Source organism: Salvelinus namaycush, chromosome 7 (genome assembly GCF_016432855.1).
Source record: "Salvelinus namaycush isolate Seneca chromosome 7, SaNama_1.0, whole genome shotgun sequence".
NCBI classification, from domain to species: Eukaryota; Metazoa; Chordata; class Actinopteri; order Salmoniformes; family Salmonidae; genus Salvelinus; species Salvelinus namaycush.
This window is the reverse complement of record NC_052313.1, coordinates 58,942,432-58,958,904: the sequence shown is the minus strand read 5'-3', so window position 1 is coordinate 58,958,904 and position 16,473 is coordinate 58,942,432. Positions and strand designations below refer to the sequence as shown.

Sequence of the window (16,473 nt, the reverse complement as noted above, 5' to 3'; positions counted from 1 at the left end):
AAGTTTAGGATTCTTCCACAAACTGGTTTTATACAAAATAGACAAACTCAAGATAACATTAGAATAACTCTCTATCATCAACAATATAACATATATCACTCGTTGGTCTATCCTGAGTGGTGCAGCGTTCTAAGGCACTCCATCGCAGTGCTAGAGATGTCACTACAGACACCCTGGTTCGAATCCAGGATGTATCACAAGCCGCTGTGATTGGGAGTCCCATTGGGCAGCGCACAATTGGCCCAGTGTAGGCCGTCATTGTAAATAAGAATATTTTTTTAACTGACTTGCCTAGTTAAAAAAAAAATATATATATACAAATATAGACTTACAGTAGAAAAGGAGAGCTCCATTTTGGTTTAGCCTGACCACCCATCCACATTGCTCTGGCCAAAGCCACGCCTACTTTCTTCTCCACAATTAGTCTGGATTTGCTTTCCTCCCCAACCTCTTCTACAATCCAAACACATTGGATCTTCACCTGATATACATTTCCATCACACCACAATGGATATATATATATATATTTTTTACTTCAACAACGAATCAAAGAGGATCATTCAAACTCTGTATTGTGAACCTCTTGCTAATGTAGTAAATTGACAATTATGGGATAAGATAATTCTAGAAATGGCCATGAGACAAAGTTGACCCCTATATCCTTGCTACTATTTGCATTATCTAACCACTAGCTCAATCCATGTTTTCCAAGTTACTTTGAGGGTGTAAGAGTAAAATAAAATCTTCTAAACATTTAGGATTATTTATTATTACTAAATGTGTCTGTTCTGAGGGCAAAGGGGGTGCAACTCAATATTAGGAAGGTGTTCCTAATGTTTTATACACTCGGTGTATTGTCTTTGGTGACGTGCTGCAGCTCAGCTGTGATATTTGTAACTTCTGACTGTTCTACACCACACGATACTACTAGTCAGCTGCTTATCAAAACCTTGAATATTAGAATCAGGTGTGGTAGAACTGGGCCTGAACAAAAACCTGCACCACCATGTGGAGACCCCTGATTTATATTAAATAAAATTCCTATGTCTGATGAATGTATGTTTGGCTGTAAATTGTGTCTTTGTGATAACTCACTTTTGTTTACATGTATTTAGTGCTACGCCTGTCTTCAGTAAACTTTCAAGTACAAGGTTTATGTTGATGATTTGTGTATTTTACAGAAGCTTGCTCGATTGTCTTGTTAAAAGATATTAGGGAACATTTTTCCAGTTTATCACACATTGGTTTAAATGGGTTTCTGGTCGTTCACTTCCCTCTGGAAAATCGGCTGTTAGAATTTCACAGTAACATTGAATAAATACTAATAACTACCTTATTGCTATTGCCTTTTTAATATTTTTAATACAGATAGATGACACACATTACTAACGGCTTCACACATAACTACAAAATTGGTAAACGTTCCTACATAATAGTACAGCTACATTTCAGGGTTGAATGGCGGGAAACCGGTTACAGAGATTTACCGGGATTAAAACCGCTCCCTTTTACCAGGATAAATGACTGCGAGAAACCGGGAAATTAATAAACTATGTATATGAACAGTATTCCGTAAAATGGAACTGTTAAATGATATGTGATGTTTAAATCTGGATTCTCTATGACCCCTGCTTGATGAATCATCAGACATACGTATCATGGAACGTATCATGGAAACTTTTTTTCTAGTGACAGGTAGGCCTACATTTGCTGCAGCATTGCCTATCCTACAGTAATATAAAGACCAAATGTGTGTCTAATTTACTCATCTCCTTCTGGCTTTCGGGAGTCACCTTGTTTTTCATTTTTTAAATTGCAACTGCAGATTTATAAAACAGCCTATCACTTGAATATTATTGCTTTAAATCAGTGCACGCGTGAGCACTCTGTCTCTCTCTCCGTCAACTCCATTCAAATTGCATCCAAAATAAATAATCCTGTTCTAGATTGACATATAGCCCTATTTATTGATGTCCTAGGCTACCTAAGTCAGGTAATACATTCAATGCAGCATTAGCCTTATATTTAGCTAATTGATTATGGGTTATGCATAATAGGCTCCTAATTTATAGCCTCTGTCGCTTGTGTATTATGCAAGCAGCTGTGCTCAGTTGGCCTCTCCTTAAAAAGCGATCCTTAGCTCTTGGAGTCCTACGCAAGAAAAGCTAGACTATAAATCTTCTTAGGGCTAGGGGGCAGTTCCCTGAATTTCCGCCTGACTGATGTGCCCAAAGTAAACTGCCTGTTACTCAGGCCCAGAAGCCAGGATATGCATATAATTGGTAGCATTGGATATAAAACACTCTGAAGTTTCTAAAACTTAAAATAATGTCTGAGACTATAACAGAATTAATATGGCAGGCAAAAATCCGACCAAATGTGATTTTTTTCAGCTCCCAGGCTCTTATTATGGAAACCTATTGCTTATATATATATATGTCCGTCACCCAAATTGCAATTCCTATGGCTCCCACTCGATGTCAACAGTCTTTATTCAAGGTTTCAGGCTTCTTTTTTGAAAAACGAACAAGTATTTGGAGTTTTTGTTAGGAGAGCACCTGAACCAAATTAGTCTTTCGGCGCGCGAGGGAGAAGGCGCGCGCTTATGAATTTTCCTTTCCAATTGAACATAGTACTTTCCGTGTGAAATATCATAGTTTATTTACATTTAGACTACCTGTGGATTATATAGAAACGTTGCTTGACTTGTTTGGACGAAGTTTACCAGTATCTTTTGGACTTCTTTGTCTGCATGTTGAACTAGTGGATTACTGAAATCAATGGCGCCAACTAAACAGACTTTTTAGGATATAAAGAAGGATTTTATCAAACAAAACAACCATTCATGTTGTGGCTGGGACCATTGGGATTGCAAACAGAGGAAGATCTTCAAAGGTAAGTGATTTATTTAATCGTTATTTGTCATTTTGTGAAGCCTGTGCTGGTTGAAAAATATGTTGACGTGGGGCGTTGTCCGCAGATAATCGCATGGTATGCTTTCGCCGTGAAGCCTTTTTGAAATCTGACAACGCAGTTGGATTAACAAACAGTTAAGCTTTTAAATGATATGAGACACTTGCATGTTCATGAATGTTTAATATTACAAATATTTATTTGAATTTGCGCGCCCTACAATGTCACCGGATGTTGTCGGCAGGTGTCCCGCTAGCGGGAAGCTAGCCCTAAATAACAGCTTGCTGGACATAATTTTTTATTTATTTTTTATTTCTTATAGCAAGACTATTTGAAGACGGATGCAAGTTCTTTTTTGCTGAATGTTAGATACAGCAGAAAAGCGAATGCGTGATGGCAGTACCCTATGGCAGTTATTTATTCAAACCCATAACCATTCAATCTCCCTGAAAAGAAGTGAAAGCCTTCTTCTGCATCTAATTCTAATCCTATATTATTCAAGGATGTCATTAGAATGATGACGATATGGACAACGGAACTTATTTAATTTAACTGTTGAAAGGAGGAAAGAATGAAGCAACAATAGAGAAAGAGAGGAGGTAGGCTAATAACATTTAAGGAAACATTTGACATTTTTAACCTTTATTTAACTAGGCAAGACAGTTAAGAACAAATTGTTATTTACAATGACGGCCTATCCCGGCCAACGCTGGGCCAATTGTGTGCCGCCCCATGGGACTCCCAATCACAGCCGGATGTGATACAGCCTGGATTCGACCAGGGAATGTAGTGACACCTCTTGCACTGAGATGCAGTTCCTTAGACCGCGGCACCACTCGGAAACATGACCTGACTAATAACTACGGGCAGGACACAGTGGCAGGTAAAGGCTGGCAGACAGGTCCTACTATATGGTCCAACAGGTCTCCAGCAACTGACTATCAGAGGCTGTTGGGGATACCAGCAGGGTATCTGTACTAGGGGCAGAGTTGTCAGAGGAAACAGTCTCTGGGTCTGACACAGTCTGAGACTGGAAGGAGGGAGCGCTCTGGGCTCCATTGACAGGAGCTGGCTTGTCCTCTAGAGCAGGACCAGGTAGTAGCTCTATGACAGCGTAAAGGGCTCTGGCGGAGACTCCCCAACCGGACCAGGCAGGGACCTCCAGACGAGGGGAAACTGAGTCTTAGGGTCAGGAGACAGATCTGCAATAATGGCTTTATATAATACTGGACGCTTACATTTTTTCTGGATTTGGGGACTATGAAAAAAACCCTGGTGGCATGTCTGGTGGGGTAAGAGTGTGTTTTAGAGCTGTGTGTAAGTTGACTATGCAAACAATTTTGAATTTTCAACACATTAATGTTTCTTATAAAACATTGAATGTTAGCTAGAGACTGGTATTCAGGCTAGTCCATCTTCCCCTTGACACATTAATATCTTACATGTCGCTCTCACACACACTTGGTTGTGCATGCTGGCTACACATGTATAATATACAGTACTTACAAATCAAATCTGCTTGCTGTGTAGAGCAGAGTTCAGACGCCACCCTTATCTTTGATTTCACAACGGCTGTAGGGAGAGACTTACTTCACAGCTACATCTTTGAGCACGCAATGGTACTGACACACACAAGGGAAAAACCTTCATATATGTTAAGTTCATCTCACCATTAGATTCCCTTAGCTATGCATGATGATACATAATGTTATTACCTCCAACCTTGTAATGGTGTTTTCCTGATACTGTTCTGTGTTTACTTTCACTTTCACTGGAGGAGGAGCTGTAGAGACTAGCAACTGTCCTTTTCTCTGTGGGAGGAGCTGTAGAGACTAGCAACTGTCCTTTTCTCTATGGGAGGAGCTCACAACACAAAGCCACATTCAAAATTGGCCAACAAGGTTGCAGAACAGAGCTTGTTATTTTTGAAACTATCCAATGTACTAAGTTACCATGCCTCACTTGAAAACGGTTCCTAGCTTCAAATAATGCTTTGCCACACATCATCCAGAGGTCCATCACCAAGCCACACATTGCTGCCATGGCTCATGTTAACAGTTACCTTTCTATTCTGCTGCTATTCCTTCCTGAGGGTGAGTTACATCAGTTTTCATATGAAGTACTTGATAAGTCTGTAGGTCTTAAATGTAAGTTATACAGTATAATACATTTCAGAGTTGCGTTTCATTATGAGATGTAGATAACTACACTAAATATATAGGTGCATTATGCATCAGTTGTAACTACAGATAGTCCTTAAAGGTATACAATTAATTCAAAGAAAATTATTATATTTGGCAAATGATTTGAAGCTACGGTGTCTTTTTACTGGTGAATAGCCGGTCCGGTCACCATCAGTATACAAACATCAGCATCTTCCTGTTCTATACTGTAAAACATGCAACTTAGAAAAAGTCCATGTAGCTTAAATATCCAAGTTTCCTGGACATTTGAATTGGCAGATTTTTGAGCTGACATTGAATACTCAGCTTGAAATACATGTGTCTTATTAACATATTTCCCAATGTGCCTCTCTGCAAGATGTATTTTACTTTATTTTGGTACATTTACTTGCCAGGGACCAGTTTACAGTTTAAATATATATATTTCAGTAGCTGCCACATGATGCATTATATCAGCTATAGCAAAAAAGTGGATTTGTTGTCAGGACAGAAAAAAACACTGTCCAGTCAATTAATTGGATAATAACTGAAACTGGAAAGAAGTCAATGGGGACTGTATGTACAACATTAACATACGTGTCTCAAACTTCATAAATATATAACAGCCTACAAATGATTTTATTAGGATCTATTTTAGCCCACCAAGGGCAAGTCTTGTGAGAGTCCTTTGAAATGTACAAACATACAGAATGGGAATTTAAATGATTGATACAATACTGTATATACATTTAAATGTATTTATGCAGTTGTTTAATCCCTTCACAGTGTTCACTGCAGGTTGCTAAAAGGTAGTGCTGTATTAGATGTGTGTACTAAACAGCCTGAAACTGTCTTCATGCAGGGTTCTCTCAGCTGGTGAGAACACAGCATGTTGTCACAGCAACCCTGGGAGAGGATGCTCACCTCAGCTGCAGGCTCATGAAACCCAAAGATGTGCTTCAAGTCACCTGGCAGAAAGTGACATCAGGGGCGACTGAAAATGTGGCCACCTACAACAAACGATTTGGACCAGTAGTCAACCCATCTTTTCAGAGGAATGTGGAGTTTGAAGACAAGGGTCTGCAGGACTGCTCTATCGTCATCAGAGGAGTGTCAAGAGGAGACGAGTCCTGCTACAAGTGTCTGTTTAACGCCTATCCAGATGGAGCTATCAGTGGCAGGACCTGCCTCCATATTAATGGTAAAATATGATCACTGTAAGGAGGGGATAATTCACTCTAAAATCAAAATTGTATAATGTGGATTCACCTTAACATCAGACAACTTTTGGGCCTCCCGAGTGGCGCAGCAGTCTAAGGCACTGACTGGCCGGGATGTTCTAGTCCCATCGCGCTCTAGCGACTCCTGTGGCGGGCCAGGCACATGTACGCTGACATGGTCGCCAATTGTACAGTGTTTCCTCTGACACTTTGGTGCGGCTGGCTTCTTGGTCAAGCGAGCAGTGGTGTCAAGAAGCAGTGTGGCTTGGCAGGGTCATGTTTCAGAGGACGCATGGGTCTTGACCTTCGCCTCTTCTGTATCCGTACGGGAGTTTCAGCGATGGGACAAGACTGTAACTACCAATTTGATATCACGAAAATTGGGAAGAAAAATGTGTAAAAAAATAAATAAAATACATTAGACTACTTTTGAGGTCTTAAAATAATGTCTTATATCCCTTTAAAACAGGAACAATGGCCTCCAAATGCCTTCAATCCATTGTTCTACCTTGACCTGTGTGTAAATGATTAACCCAGGAACAATTCCCTCAAATTATCATGTATCCATTTGACCTTGATGTACATGAAAACATTATAGTATTTACATTCACTGTGACCTGTGTCTGTTGTTGTCCTATAGAGCTGTATGGACCCTCACTCGTCATCACACAAACCAACAACAGTCACACCACTCTGTCCTGTTCTGCTACGGGACGACCTGCTCCTACAGTAACCTGGGACCACATAGAAAACATCAGTCTAGACAAATCCACCATGGCTGAAGTCACCCATCCCAATGAAACAGTCACTGTCACCATAACTGCCATGGTGGCATCGTCCAATCTACCTGACAAAGACACCAGGGTTAGGTGTGTAGCGTCATCCGGTGGTGCCGTCAAGGACTTTTCCATGGTGATTCCAACTAGGGATCAAGCTTCCTTTGCAGGTGAGAAATGGTTAGGGTTAATACCACCATAATATATTGACATGATCAGGAACATGATGAATTACTGCCTGTGTTCATGATGAAGTACTTACTGCATGTGTTCATGATGGAAGTACTGCCTGTGTTCATGATGGAAGTACTGCCTGTGTTCATGATGGAAGTACTTCCTGTGTTCACAAGGAATTACTTCCTGTGTTCATGATGAAGTACTGCCTGTGTTCATGATGGAAGTACTTCCTGTGTTCACAAGGAATTACTTCCTGTGTTCATGAAGAAGTACTGCCTGTGTTCATGAAGAAGTACTGCCTGTGTTCATGAAGAAGTACTGCCTGTGTTCATGATAGAAGTACTGCCTGTGTTCATGATGAAGTACTGCCTGTGTTCATGATGAAGTACTGCCTGTGTTCATGATGAAGTACTGCCTGTGTTCATGATGAAGTACTGCCTGTGTTCATGATGAAGTACTGCCTGTGTTCATGATGAAGTAGTGCCGGTGTTCATGATGAAGTAGTGCCTGTGTTCATGATGAAGTAGTGCCTGTGTTCATGATGAAGTAGTGCCTGTGTTCATGATGAAGTACTGCCTGTGTTCATGATGAAGTACTGCCTGTGTTCATGATGAAGTACTTCCTGTGTATTTCTGTGCTAGGCCAATCTCAGGTCTCTGATGATGACAGGATCAGTGGTAAGTGGTTGTTATTCTAATAATGACAGGTCATAATCAACCTATTGACTGGCTCTTTTACTATTCAACTTTCAGGTGTAGTGCAGAGCCATATTTACATGTATGAGGCTTTGGTGTAGTGTACCTGGGAAGTTGACCTCTGTCTTCTTCTGCCATCTCTCTTATTCACAGGTGCAGTGATGGGTTCCGTAATGGGTTCAATGTGTCTCATTGCTGTATTCTGTGTAATATGGCTGCAAAAGAGGAGAAAAGACACCTCATCCAGGTAGAGATACAAACTATTACCTTGAAACTGAACAGTTATTCTGAATTGAATGTGATTTGACTGCCAGTTGTTTACCAGTTGATCTCTAATCTGATGTAGAAAACCCCCAGTTCCTGACCCTGAAATTAGCACTCCCTTAAAGACACCACCAACATCCAAACAGTAAGATGCTCATTCTAGAGAACATTTAAGGGATTATGATGGATACCCATTTGAAAGAAAACATGAAACATGATAATAAACATTTCAGAGAATGTGCTATACAGGTTAAAACACATTCTTCATGATTAAATAATTATAATGAAAGAATAATGAATGATGTGGTTCTTGTCAGTACATTGTTTATTTTGATTTATTTCAGTGTCACACCAACCTCCAGGCCATCACAAATGTGAGTATCTCTTCAACATTTTTAACAGCTTAACAGATAAATAATAATTTTATTTTTTTAAACAATACCTTTTGTTTTTTCAGGTCACAGGTCACAGGTCACACCAGCTCAACAATCAAGCGTAGGATGACTAAGAAGTAGGTTTACTTTCATAGTCTCTTAATGTTTCTGTAATCTCTCTCCTTGATCAAGAAACTTGGGAATGAAACTTGGAAATGTATTTCTGTGGAGTATGTTTCTTGCTGGTACATTGTCTATTTTGATCTCTTTCACACCAAGCTCCAGTCCGTCACACATGTGAGTATTTTTATAACTTTATTTGATTATCCCGATAGAAAGCGTGAAACAGATGATATTGAGAATGTTACAAAAGCTTTTAGTATAAATTACAATGACCCCAAAATTCAAACATTACTCAAAAATGTACTTTTTGTGGTTCAGGATAGACTATCTTAGCTCCTCAGCCAAGTGTATGATGCAACAAGCACAGATGTTGTAGAGAAGTAGGTTTAAGTTCTCTTGTTTTTTGGGGTGGGGGTTTTATACCGTATTCTCTCATTGAACAAGAAGCTCTGGAATTATGTTTTGAGGTGGTAGTCATGGTGACTGCATACATGCAAATGAGTTGCATTTGTTGCATTGCTGCATTGTTGTTATGTTACTCATGTTACTAATATAGGATACTCCATTCAGTCGATATTTAAATTACCTTCTTTTATACAGATTATCTCCTGCGAGACCAGATGACCTGCAATGTAGAAGGTGAGCTGAAATAATCATAAATAATTACAAAGATGCAGTCAGAAGTATATATATTTTTTAAATAAATATATATCCCATTCTGTTGTATCTATCTTAGGAAACTTTTAGAGGGTGAAGAGAACTGAGTGACTACTATACTGCCTTGGACACATCTGTGTGGTTCGGAGACCGTTTCTATCCATAGGCATTGTGGGTACTGAATAGTGGACTGAATGGCTGACACACATAGGCCTGCTGTTTATTGTACATGTAAATACAGTATGTAAGTATATTTTGTAGTTGGTTAATGATGAAACATGATAAATCCACACTAGACTTGTTTGTGGTTTTATTCTTCACTTTTTTATAAATCAAGTGTTGTGATAATATAGTCTACACAATGTCATAATGTAGACTACTTTCATGGTGTGTGTGTTTTTGTGTGTGTATTGTTTTCTTTCTTCACTTTTTATAAATCAAATGCTGTAATATTCTCAATGTTGTGATGTCCTTTGTTGTGTGTTTGTTTTCTACTTTTCTTAATAAAATATTTAAACAATACTGTAATGTATGTTGTGACATCGCTTGTTATACAATGTGTCATAAATCTGCTGCTGGCAATGCTTCAAGAGTGAATTGTCTGATTCTTCTGCCACTCAAGAGACCAACCAAAAATACAAACAATTGCCACTAGAGGTCGCGTAAATGTAATTTTAGAGAGGTTGTTGAGAAATGGGATTGATACTGTAGTTTTGCAGCGCTCATGCAACTGCGCGCCACCAATGGTACGCTTCATCCACAGTTGACGTGACTGACTCTGACGTCTCTCATAAAGAGGCAGAACGCATCACACCCGGTCTCTTCAGTTTAAGGACTTTTGAAACATGGATTTGATAGTCAGTGTACCAGATTGTTTTACACCATACAGAGGACATACGTAATTCTCACTAACTCCCTGCACTGCTCAATGGTTAAGTAGTTGTTAGAGCAGAGTTAATTTGTTATAGGTCCCAGTTAAAATAAAACGTTGTGTTATGTTTGATATTTAATAAGGCTTAAAACGTTCATAATAACATTGTCGATATTGAATTATTTTCTAAAGGTGATACAAACCTATAGAGTTAGCCTATAGACCCTACATTTATAATAATCAATGTATTTGGGGGGGGGGGGATTGTATAGCCTACTTAGAGAGCAATAGTAATGGTGTATTTTTGTACGCACTAACTCTGTCATTGTTCATTGGGCAAAGACTATGGGGAAAATGTATGGCCTTTTTGTAAGGTTTTTTGATAAAGGCTGAAAATAAGGTCTGTGGTAACACTGGCTTAGAAGATCTGTTACCTTTTGTACTATGAGATCATCTTCATCACATAACATAATTTTTTGTGATTTTTGAAGCATTTACGTAAATATAATAAAAACAACACATGAAGGCTTCATAATTCATTAAGGTCATGTTGACTGACTGGTATATACATAAAGGCTTCATGAATCAAAAAGCAGTAATTTGTAAATGTAGCACTTGGAGATGTGTGAATCTCCTCAGCAGTACTGAGCAGGTCATTGGGGGCAGCAGTACTCACTAAGGAAGCGGCGCGACATCCTTTACTATGGTGCGCAATGGCTCAGATCAACAGTTGTGCTCAGCTCAACACTGGGGGGCTGTTGAGGAAGTTTGAGGGATGAATGTGGCACATGGAGATGTGTGAAACTTCCTCCTCAGCAGGGTCATTGTAAGGTCACTTCCATTTTAATTCCAGATCAATTCAAAAAGTAAACCAAATTCCAATTCTAATTCCAAATGTTCCTAATTGAAAGGCATTGAAGAGAATTGGACTTGGAATTTCAGTGTACTTCATGAATTGACTGGAATTGACCCCAACCCTGCACCTCAAATCAAATCACATGTTATTGGTCACATACACAAGGTTAGCAGATGTTAATGCGAGTGTAGCGAAATGCTTGTGCTCCTAGTTCCGACCATGCAGTAATATCTAACAAGTAATCTAACAATTTCACAACAACTACCTTATACACACAAGTGTAAAGGAATGAATAAGAATATGTACATATAAATATATGGATGAGTGATGGCCGTGCGGCATAGGCAAGATGCAGTAGATGGTATAGAGTACAGTATATACATATGAGATGAGTAATGTAGGGTATGTAAACATTATATAAAGTGGCATTGTTTAAAGTGACACATTTATTACATCCAATTTTTTATTATTAAAGTGGCTAGAGATTTGAGTCAGTATGTTGGCAGCAGCCACTCAATGTTAGTGATGGCTGTTTAACAGTCTGATGGCCTTGAGATAGAAGCTGTTTTTCAGTCTCTCTATCCCAGCTTTGATGCACCTGTACTGACCTCGCCTTCTGGATGGTAGCGGGGTGAACAGGCAGTGTGGTTGTTGTCCTTGTTGATCTTTTGGCCTTCCTGTGACATCGGGTGGTGTAGGTGTCCTGGAGGGCAGGTAGTTTGCCCCTGGTGATGCGTTGATAGGATGCTCTCGATTGTGCATCTGTAAAAGTTTGTGAGTGTTTTCGGTGACAAGCCAAATTTCTTCAGCCTCCTGAGGTTGAAGAGGTGCTGTTGCGCCTTCTTCACCATGCTGTCTGTGTGGGTGGACGATTTCAATTTGTCCGTGATGTGTACGCAGAGGAACTTAAAAAAAACATTCCACCTTCTCCACTACTGTCCCATCGATGTGGATAGGGGGGTGCTCCCTCTGCTGTTTCCTGAAGTCCACAATCATCTCCTTCGTTTTGTTGATGTTGAGTGTGAGGTTGTTTTCCTGACACCTCACTCCGAGGGCCCTCACCACCTCCCTGTAGGCCGTCTCGTCGTTCTTGGTAATCAAGCCTACCACTGTAGTGTCATCTGCAAACTTAATGATTGAGTTGGAGGCACGCATGGCCACTCAGTCATGGGTGAACAGGGAGTACAGGAGAGGGCTGAGAACACACCCTTGTTGGGCCCCAGTGTTGAGGATCAGTGGGGTGGAGATGTTGTTTCCTACCCTCACCACCTGGGGGCGGTCCGTCAGAAAATCCATGACCCAGGTGCACAGGGCGGGGTCGAGACCCAAGGTCTCGAGCTTAATGACGAGTTTGGAGGGTATTATGGTGTTAAATGTTGAGCTGTAATCGATGAACAGCATTCTTACATAGGTATTCCTCTTGTCCAGATGGGTTAGGGGAGTGTGCAGTGTGATTGCGATTGCGTCGTCTGTGGATCTATTGGGGCGGTAACCAAATTGGAGTGGGTCTTGGGTGTCAGGTAGGGTGGAGGTGATATGATCCTTGACTAGTCTCGTAAAGCACTTCATGATGACGGAAGTTTAGCACAGTTACCTTAGCTTTCTTGGGAACAGGAACAGTGGTGGCCCTCTTGAAGCATGTCGGAACAGCAGACTGGGATAGGGATCGATTGAATATGTCTGTAAACACACCAGCCAGCTGGTCTACGCATGCTCCGAGGATGCGGCTAGGGTTGCCATCTGGGCCAGCAGCCTTGCGTGGGTTAACACGTTTAAATGTTTTACTTACATTGGCCGCGGTGAAGGAGAGCCCGCAGGTTTTGGTAGCAGGTTGTGTCAGTGGCACTGTATTGTCCTCAAAGCGAGCAAAGAAGTTGTTTAATTTGTCTGAGAGCAAGATGTTGGTGTCCTCGACAGGGCTGGTTTTCTTTTTGTTATCCGTGATTGACTGTAGACCCTGCCACGTACGTCTCGTGTCTGAGCCCTTGAATTGCGACCCTACAGTCTCTATACTAACGCTTAGCTTGTTTGATTGCCTTGCAGAGGGAATAGCTACACTGTTTGTAGTTGGTCATGTTTCCGGTCGCCTTGCCATGATTGAAAGCAGTGGTTCTTTCAGTTTTGCATAAATGCAGCCATCAATCCACGGTTTCTGGTTGGGGAAGGTTTTAATAGTCACTGTGGGTACAACATCACCGATGCACTTGCTAATAAACTCGCTCACCGAATACATCAATGTTGTTGTCTTAGGCTATCCGGAACATATCCCAGTCCAGGTGATCGAAGCAGTCTTGAAGTGTGGAATCCGATTGGTCGGACCAGCGTTGAACAGACCTGAGCACGGGCGTTTCCTGTTTTAGTTTCTGTCTATAGGCTGGGAGCAACAAAATGGAGTTGTGGTCAGATTTGCCGAAAGGAGGGCGAGGGAGGGCTTTGTATGCGTCGCGGAAGTTAGAGTAGGAATGATCCAGAATGCTGCCAGTCCGGGTCGCGCATTCGATATGCTGATAGAATTTAGGGAGCTTGTTTTCAGATTAGCTTTGTTAAAATTCCTAGCTACAAATGCAGCCTCAGGATATATGGTTTCCAGTTTACATAGAGTCCAATGAAGTTCTTTCAGGGCCGTCAAGGTTTCTGCTTGGGGGGGATATACACGGCTGTGATTATAATCGAAGAGAATTATCTTGGTAGATAATGCGGTCTGCATTTGATTGTAAGGAATTCTATGTCAGGTGAACAAAAGGACTTAAGTTCCTGTATGTTGTTATGATCACATGATGTCTCGTTAATCATAAGGCATACACCCCCGCACTTCTTCTTACCAGAGAGATGTTTGTTTCTGTCGGCTCGATGCGTGAAGAAACCGGGTGGCTATACCGACTCTGATAACATATCCAGAGTGAGCCATGTTTCCGTGAAACAGAGAATGTTGCAATCTCTGATGTCTCTCTGGAAGGCAACCCTTGCTCGGATTTCATCTACCTAGTTGTCAAGAGACTGGACATTGGCGAGTTGTATACTCGGGAGTGGTGGGCGATGTGCCCGTCTACGGAGCCTGACCAGAAGACCGCTCTGTCTGCCCCTACTGCAGTGCCGTTGTTTTGGGTTGCCTACTGGGATCCGATCCATTGTCCTGGGTGGTGGTCCAAACAGAGGATCCGCTTCGGGAAAGTCGTATTCCTGGTCGTAATGTTGGTAAGTTGACATTGCTCTTATATCCAATAGTTCTTCCTAGCTGTATGTAATAAAATTTAAGATTTCCTGGGGTAACAATGTAAGAAATAATATAATAGTAATAATAATAATAATAACAAAATACTGCATAGTTTCCTAAGAACGCGAAGCGAGGCGACCATCTCTGTCGGCGCCATGATACAATTCATTAGCTTTAAGTGTCCCGCTTGCATCGCCTCATTAGCGTTTGATCAGCTAAGATGCATGAGGGAGGACGGTCATGTGTGCTAGCAAGGCAGAGGTCCCGAGTTCATGCCAGGTATGGGCCAAATCGGGGGGAAGCGGTACTCGCCAAACAGGTAGTGTATCAACCTTTACATAAACAAAATAATAACATTCAGAGTAGATAAAGATGTGACGTGTAAAATATCATATTGGATGAGATATAGCCTTGTACACTAGCCCCAGGGGAACAACTTCAATCACAGAACCCATGGTCCCCAGTAGGAGTAGACACTGGTGAAAACGCACTGCGTGACCCAGCCAGAACCAAGACACCCTCCGTGGGGATAGAAAAGCGTGATATGTGAGTAAGTCTAGCTCAAGCCCCAGAAACAGAATGCGCTTAAATGGAGTCAGACAACTATTTTTCTGGTTTCTTATGAAGCCTAGAGACTGAATATCAGACAGTAGCATGGATGTGTGTAACTGTTTGCTCCCTCAACTCTGCTGCCAACAGCCAATCGGCTGTAAAAGCCGCCGGCTAGTGAGCATTCTGAATTTGTAGGCTCTGAGGTGCTTGCTGAAGGCACATACAGCGCATTCAGAAAGTATTCAGACCCCTTCCCTTTTTCCACATTTTGTTACTTACAGCAGGGGTGGGCAACTCCAGTTCTTGGGGCCTGATTGGCAGAGGTGTGGACTCGAGTCACATGACTTGGACTCGAGTCAGACTTGAGTCACAAATATGATGACTTGCAACTCGACTTTGACTTTAACACCAATGACTTGTGACTTAACTTGGACTTGAGCCTTTTGACTCGAACTGACTTGATATCCTCCCCAAGCCCAATATTAAAAATGATGCTATTAAAAACTAGCATAAACTCTTCAATTAACAGATTATAGTTTGAATCGGACAGCAGCCAATCAAATTGTGCCAGCTGGGAAAAAGTTGCGCGTAGTAGTGCAGAGGAACGTCAGCGGGTGAATTCAGATGGAGCCCTTGGAAAGATGATACCCCAAATTATTATTTTCGGTTATAAATACTACGCTGTATCAACAAAAAACAGATTGCAACTTGCAAAACATTCGGGAAGAAAATTACAGAAGGAGGCGCAACAACTTCCAACTTTGTTCGACATTTGAAGCTGCACAAAGAACGGTAAGTCGTGGCTAATATAGCCGACAGCTAACGTTATATAATTTATAACCTTGCTAGTGTAGCATGTAGGTTAACTTAACGTTAAATCAATGAGCCTCCACACAGTCAGTTGTCAGTCAGTGCGGGAACGTGATCATTGTACCCAAGATTGAGCTACAACTGGCTAGGCAGATGGTAGCCTAAATCCTGCCTGATGTTACTGTTGTTCCTAAAACCATTGACATACTTTAGCCTACTGTAACCACACACAGAGAGGGTGTGTGTGTGTGTTAAGGTTGAACGATTGTGTACAAGCCTACATCGTCCGATTGCGCCCCATAGTGATCATTGATAGGCGATCGCTATGGGGGGGGGGGGGGGGGGGGTCTTTCTCATGGCAACCCATGTATGTCCATGGAAATATAAAGTTTATTTGGAAAGTAATAAATATATATATTTTTAAAAGCATTCATGATTTGCGTAAACGTAATATACTAACTATCACTCTTGTTAAAAATATGAAATGGTATTACATTTGGTGAAGAGCACATTATGACTTGTTTAGGACTCGAAACTCAAAGTTTAGGACTTGAGACTTGACTGGGACTTGCCTGTCTTGACTTGGGACTTGAGTGCTAAGACTTGAGACTTACTTGTGACTTGTAAGACAATGACTTGGTCCCAATAATAGCTAGCTCACCTCGGCGAGTTAGCCAACCTAGCTAGCACGCTATGCAGCACTTTTTTAGCTAGCCCAGTCTCAAGTCTACGTACGACCAGATCACAGAGGTGGAACTGGACCCTTCATCAACAACTCTAGGAAGAAACAAAATCGGTGGTTGACCGAG

General features: G+C 41.2%; 1 protein-coding gene across 4 annotated transcripts; it reads left to right on the top strand.

Moving 5' to 3' along the window:
* Positions 1 to 4,874: 4,874 nt before the first annotated feature.
* LOC120051535 (OX-2 membrane glycoprotein-like) lies at positions 4,875 to 9,883 on the top strand. Of its 4 annotated transcripts, XM_038998469.1 has the most exons (10): positions 4,875 to 5,006; positions 5,938 to 6,276; positions 6,936 to 7,241; positions 7,890 to 7,925; positions 8,097 to 8,190; positions 8,290 to 8,352; positions 8,552 to 8,581; positions 8,665 to 8,718; positions 9,305 to 9,343; positions 9,441 to 9,883. In XM_038998469.1, exons 1-10 carry the CDS (start codon positions 4,955 to 4,957, stop codon positions 9,466 to 9,468), a joined length of 1,041 nt encoding a protein of 346 aa, XP_038854397.1. In that variant the 5' UTR covers positions 4,875 to 4,954; the 3' UTR covers positions 9,469 to 9,883. The 4 variants fall into 4 exon arrangements, with proteins under 4 accessions (XP_038854397.1, XP_038854400.1, XP_038854398.1 ...); XM_038998472.1 differs by lacking the exon at positions 8,290 to 8,352; XM_038998470.1 differs by lacking the exon at positions 8,552 to 8,581.
* Positions 9,884 to 16,473: the final 6,590 nt, after the last annotated feature.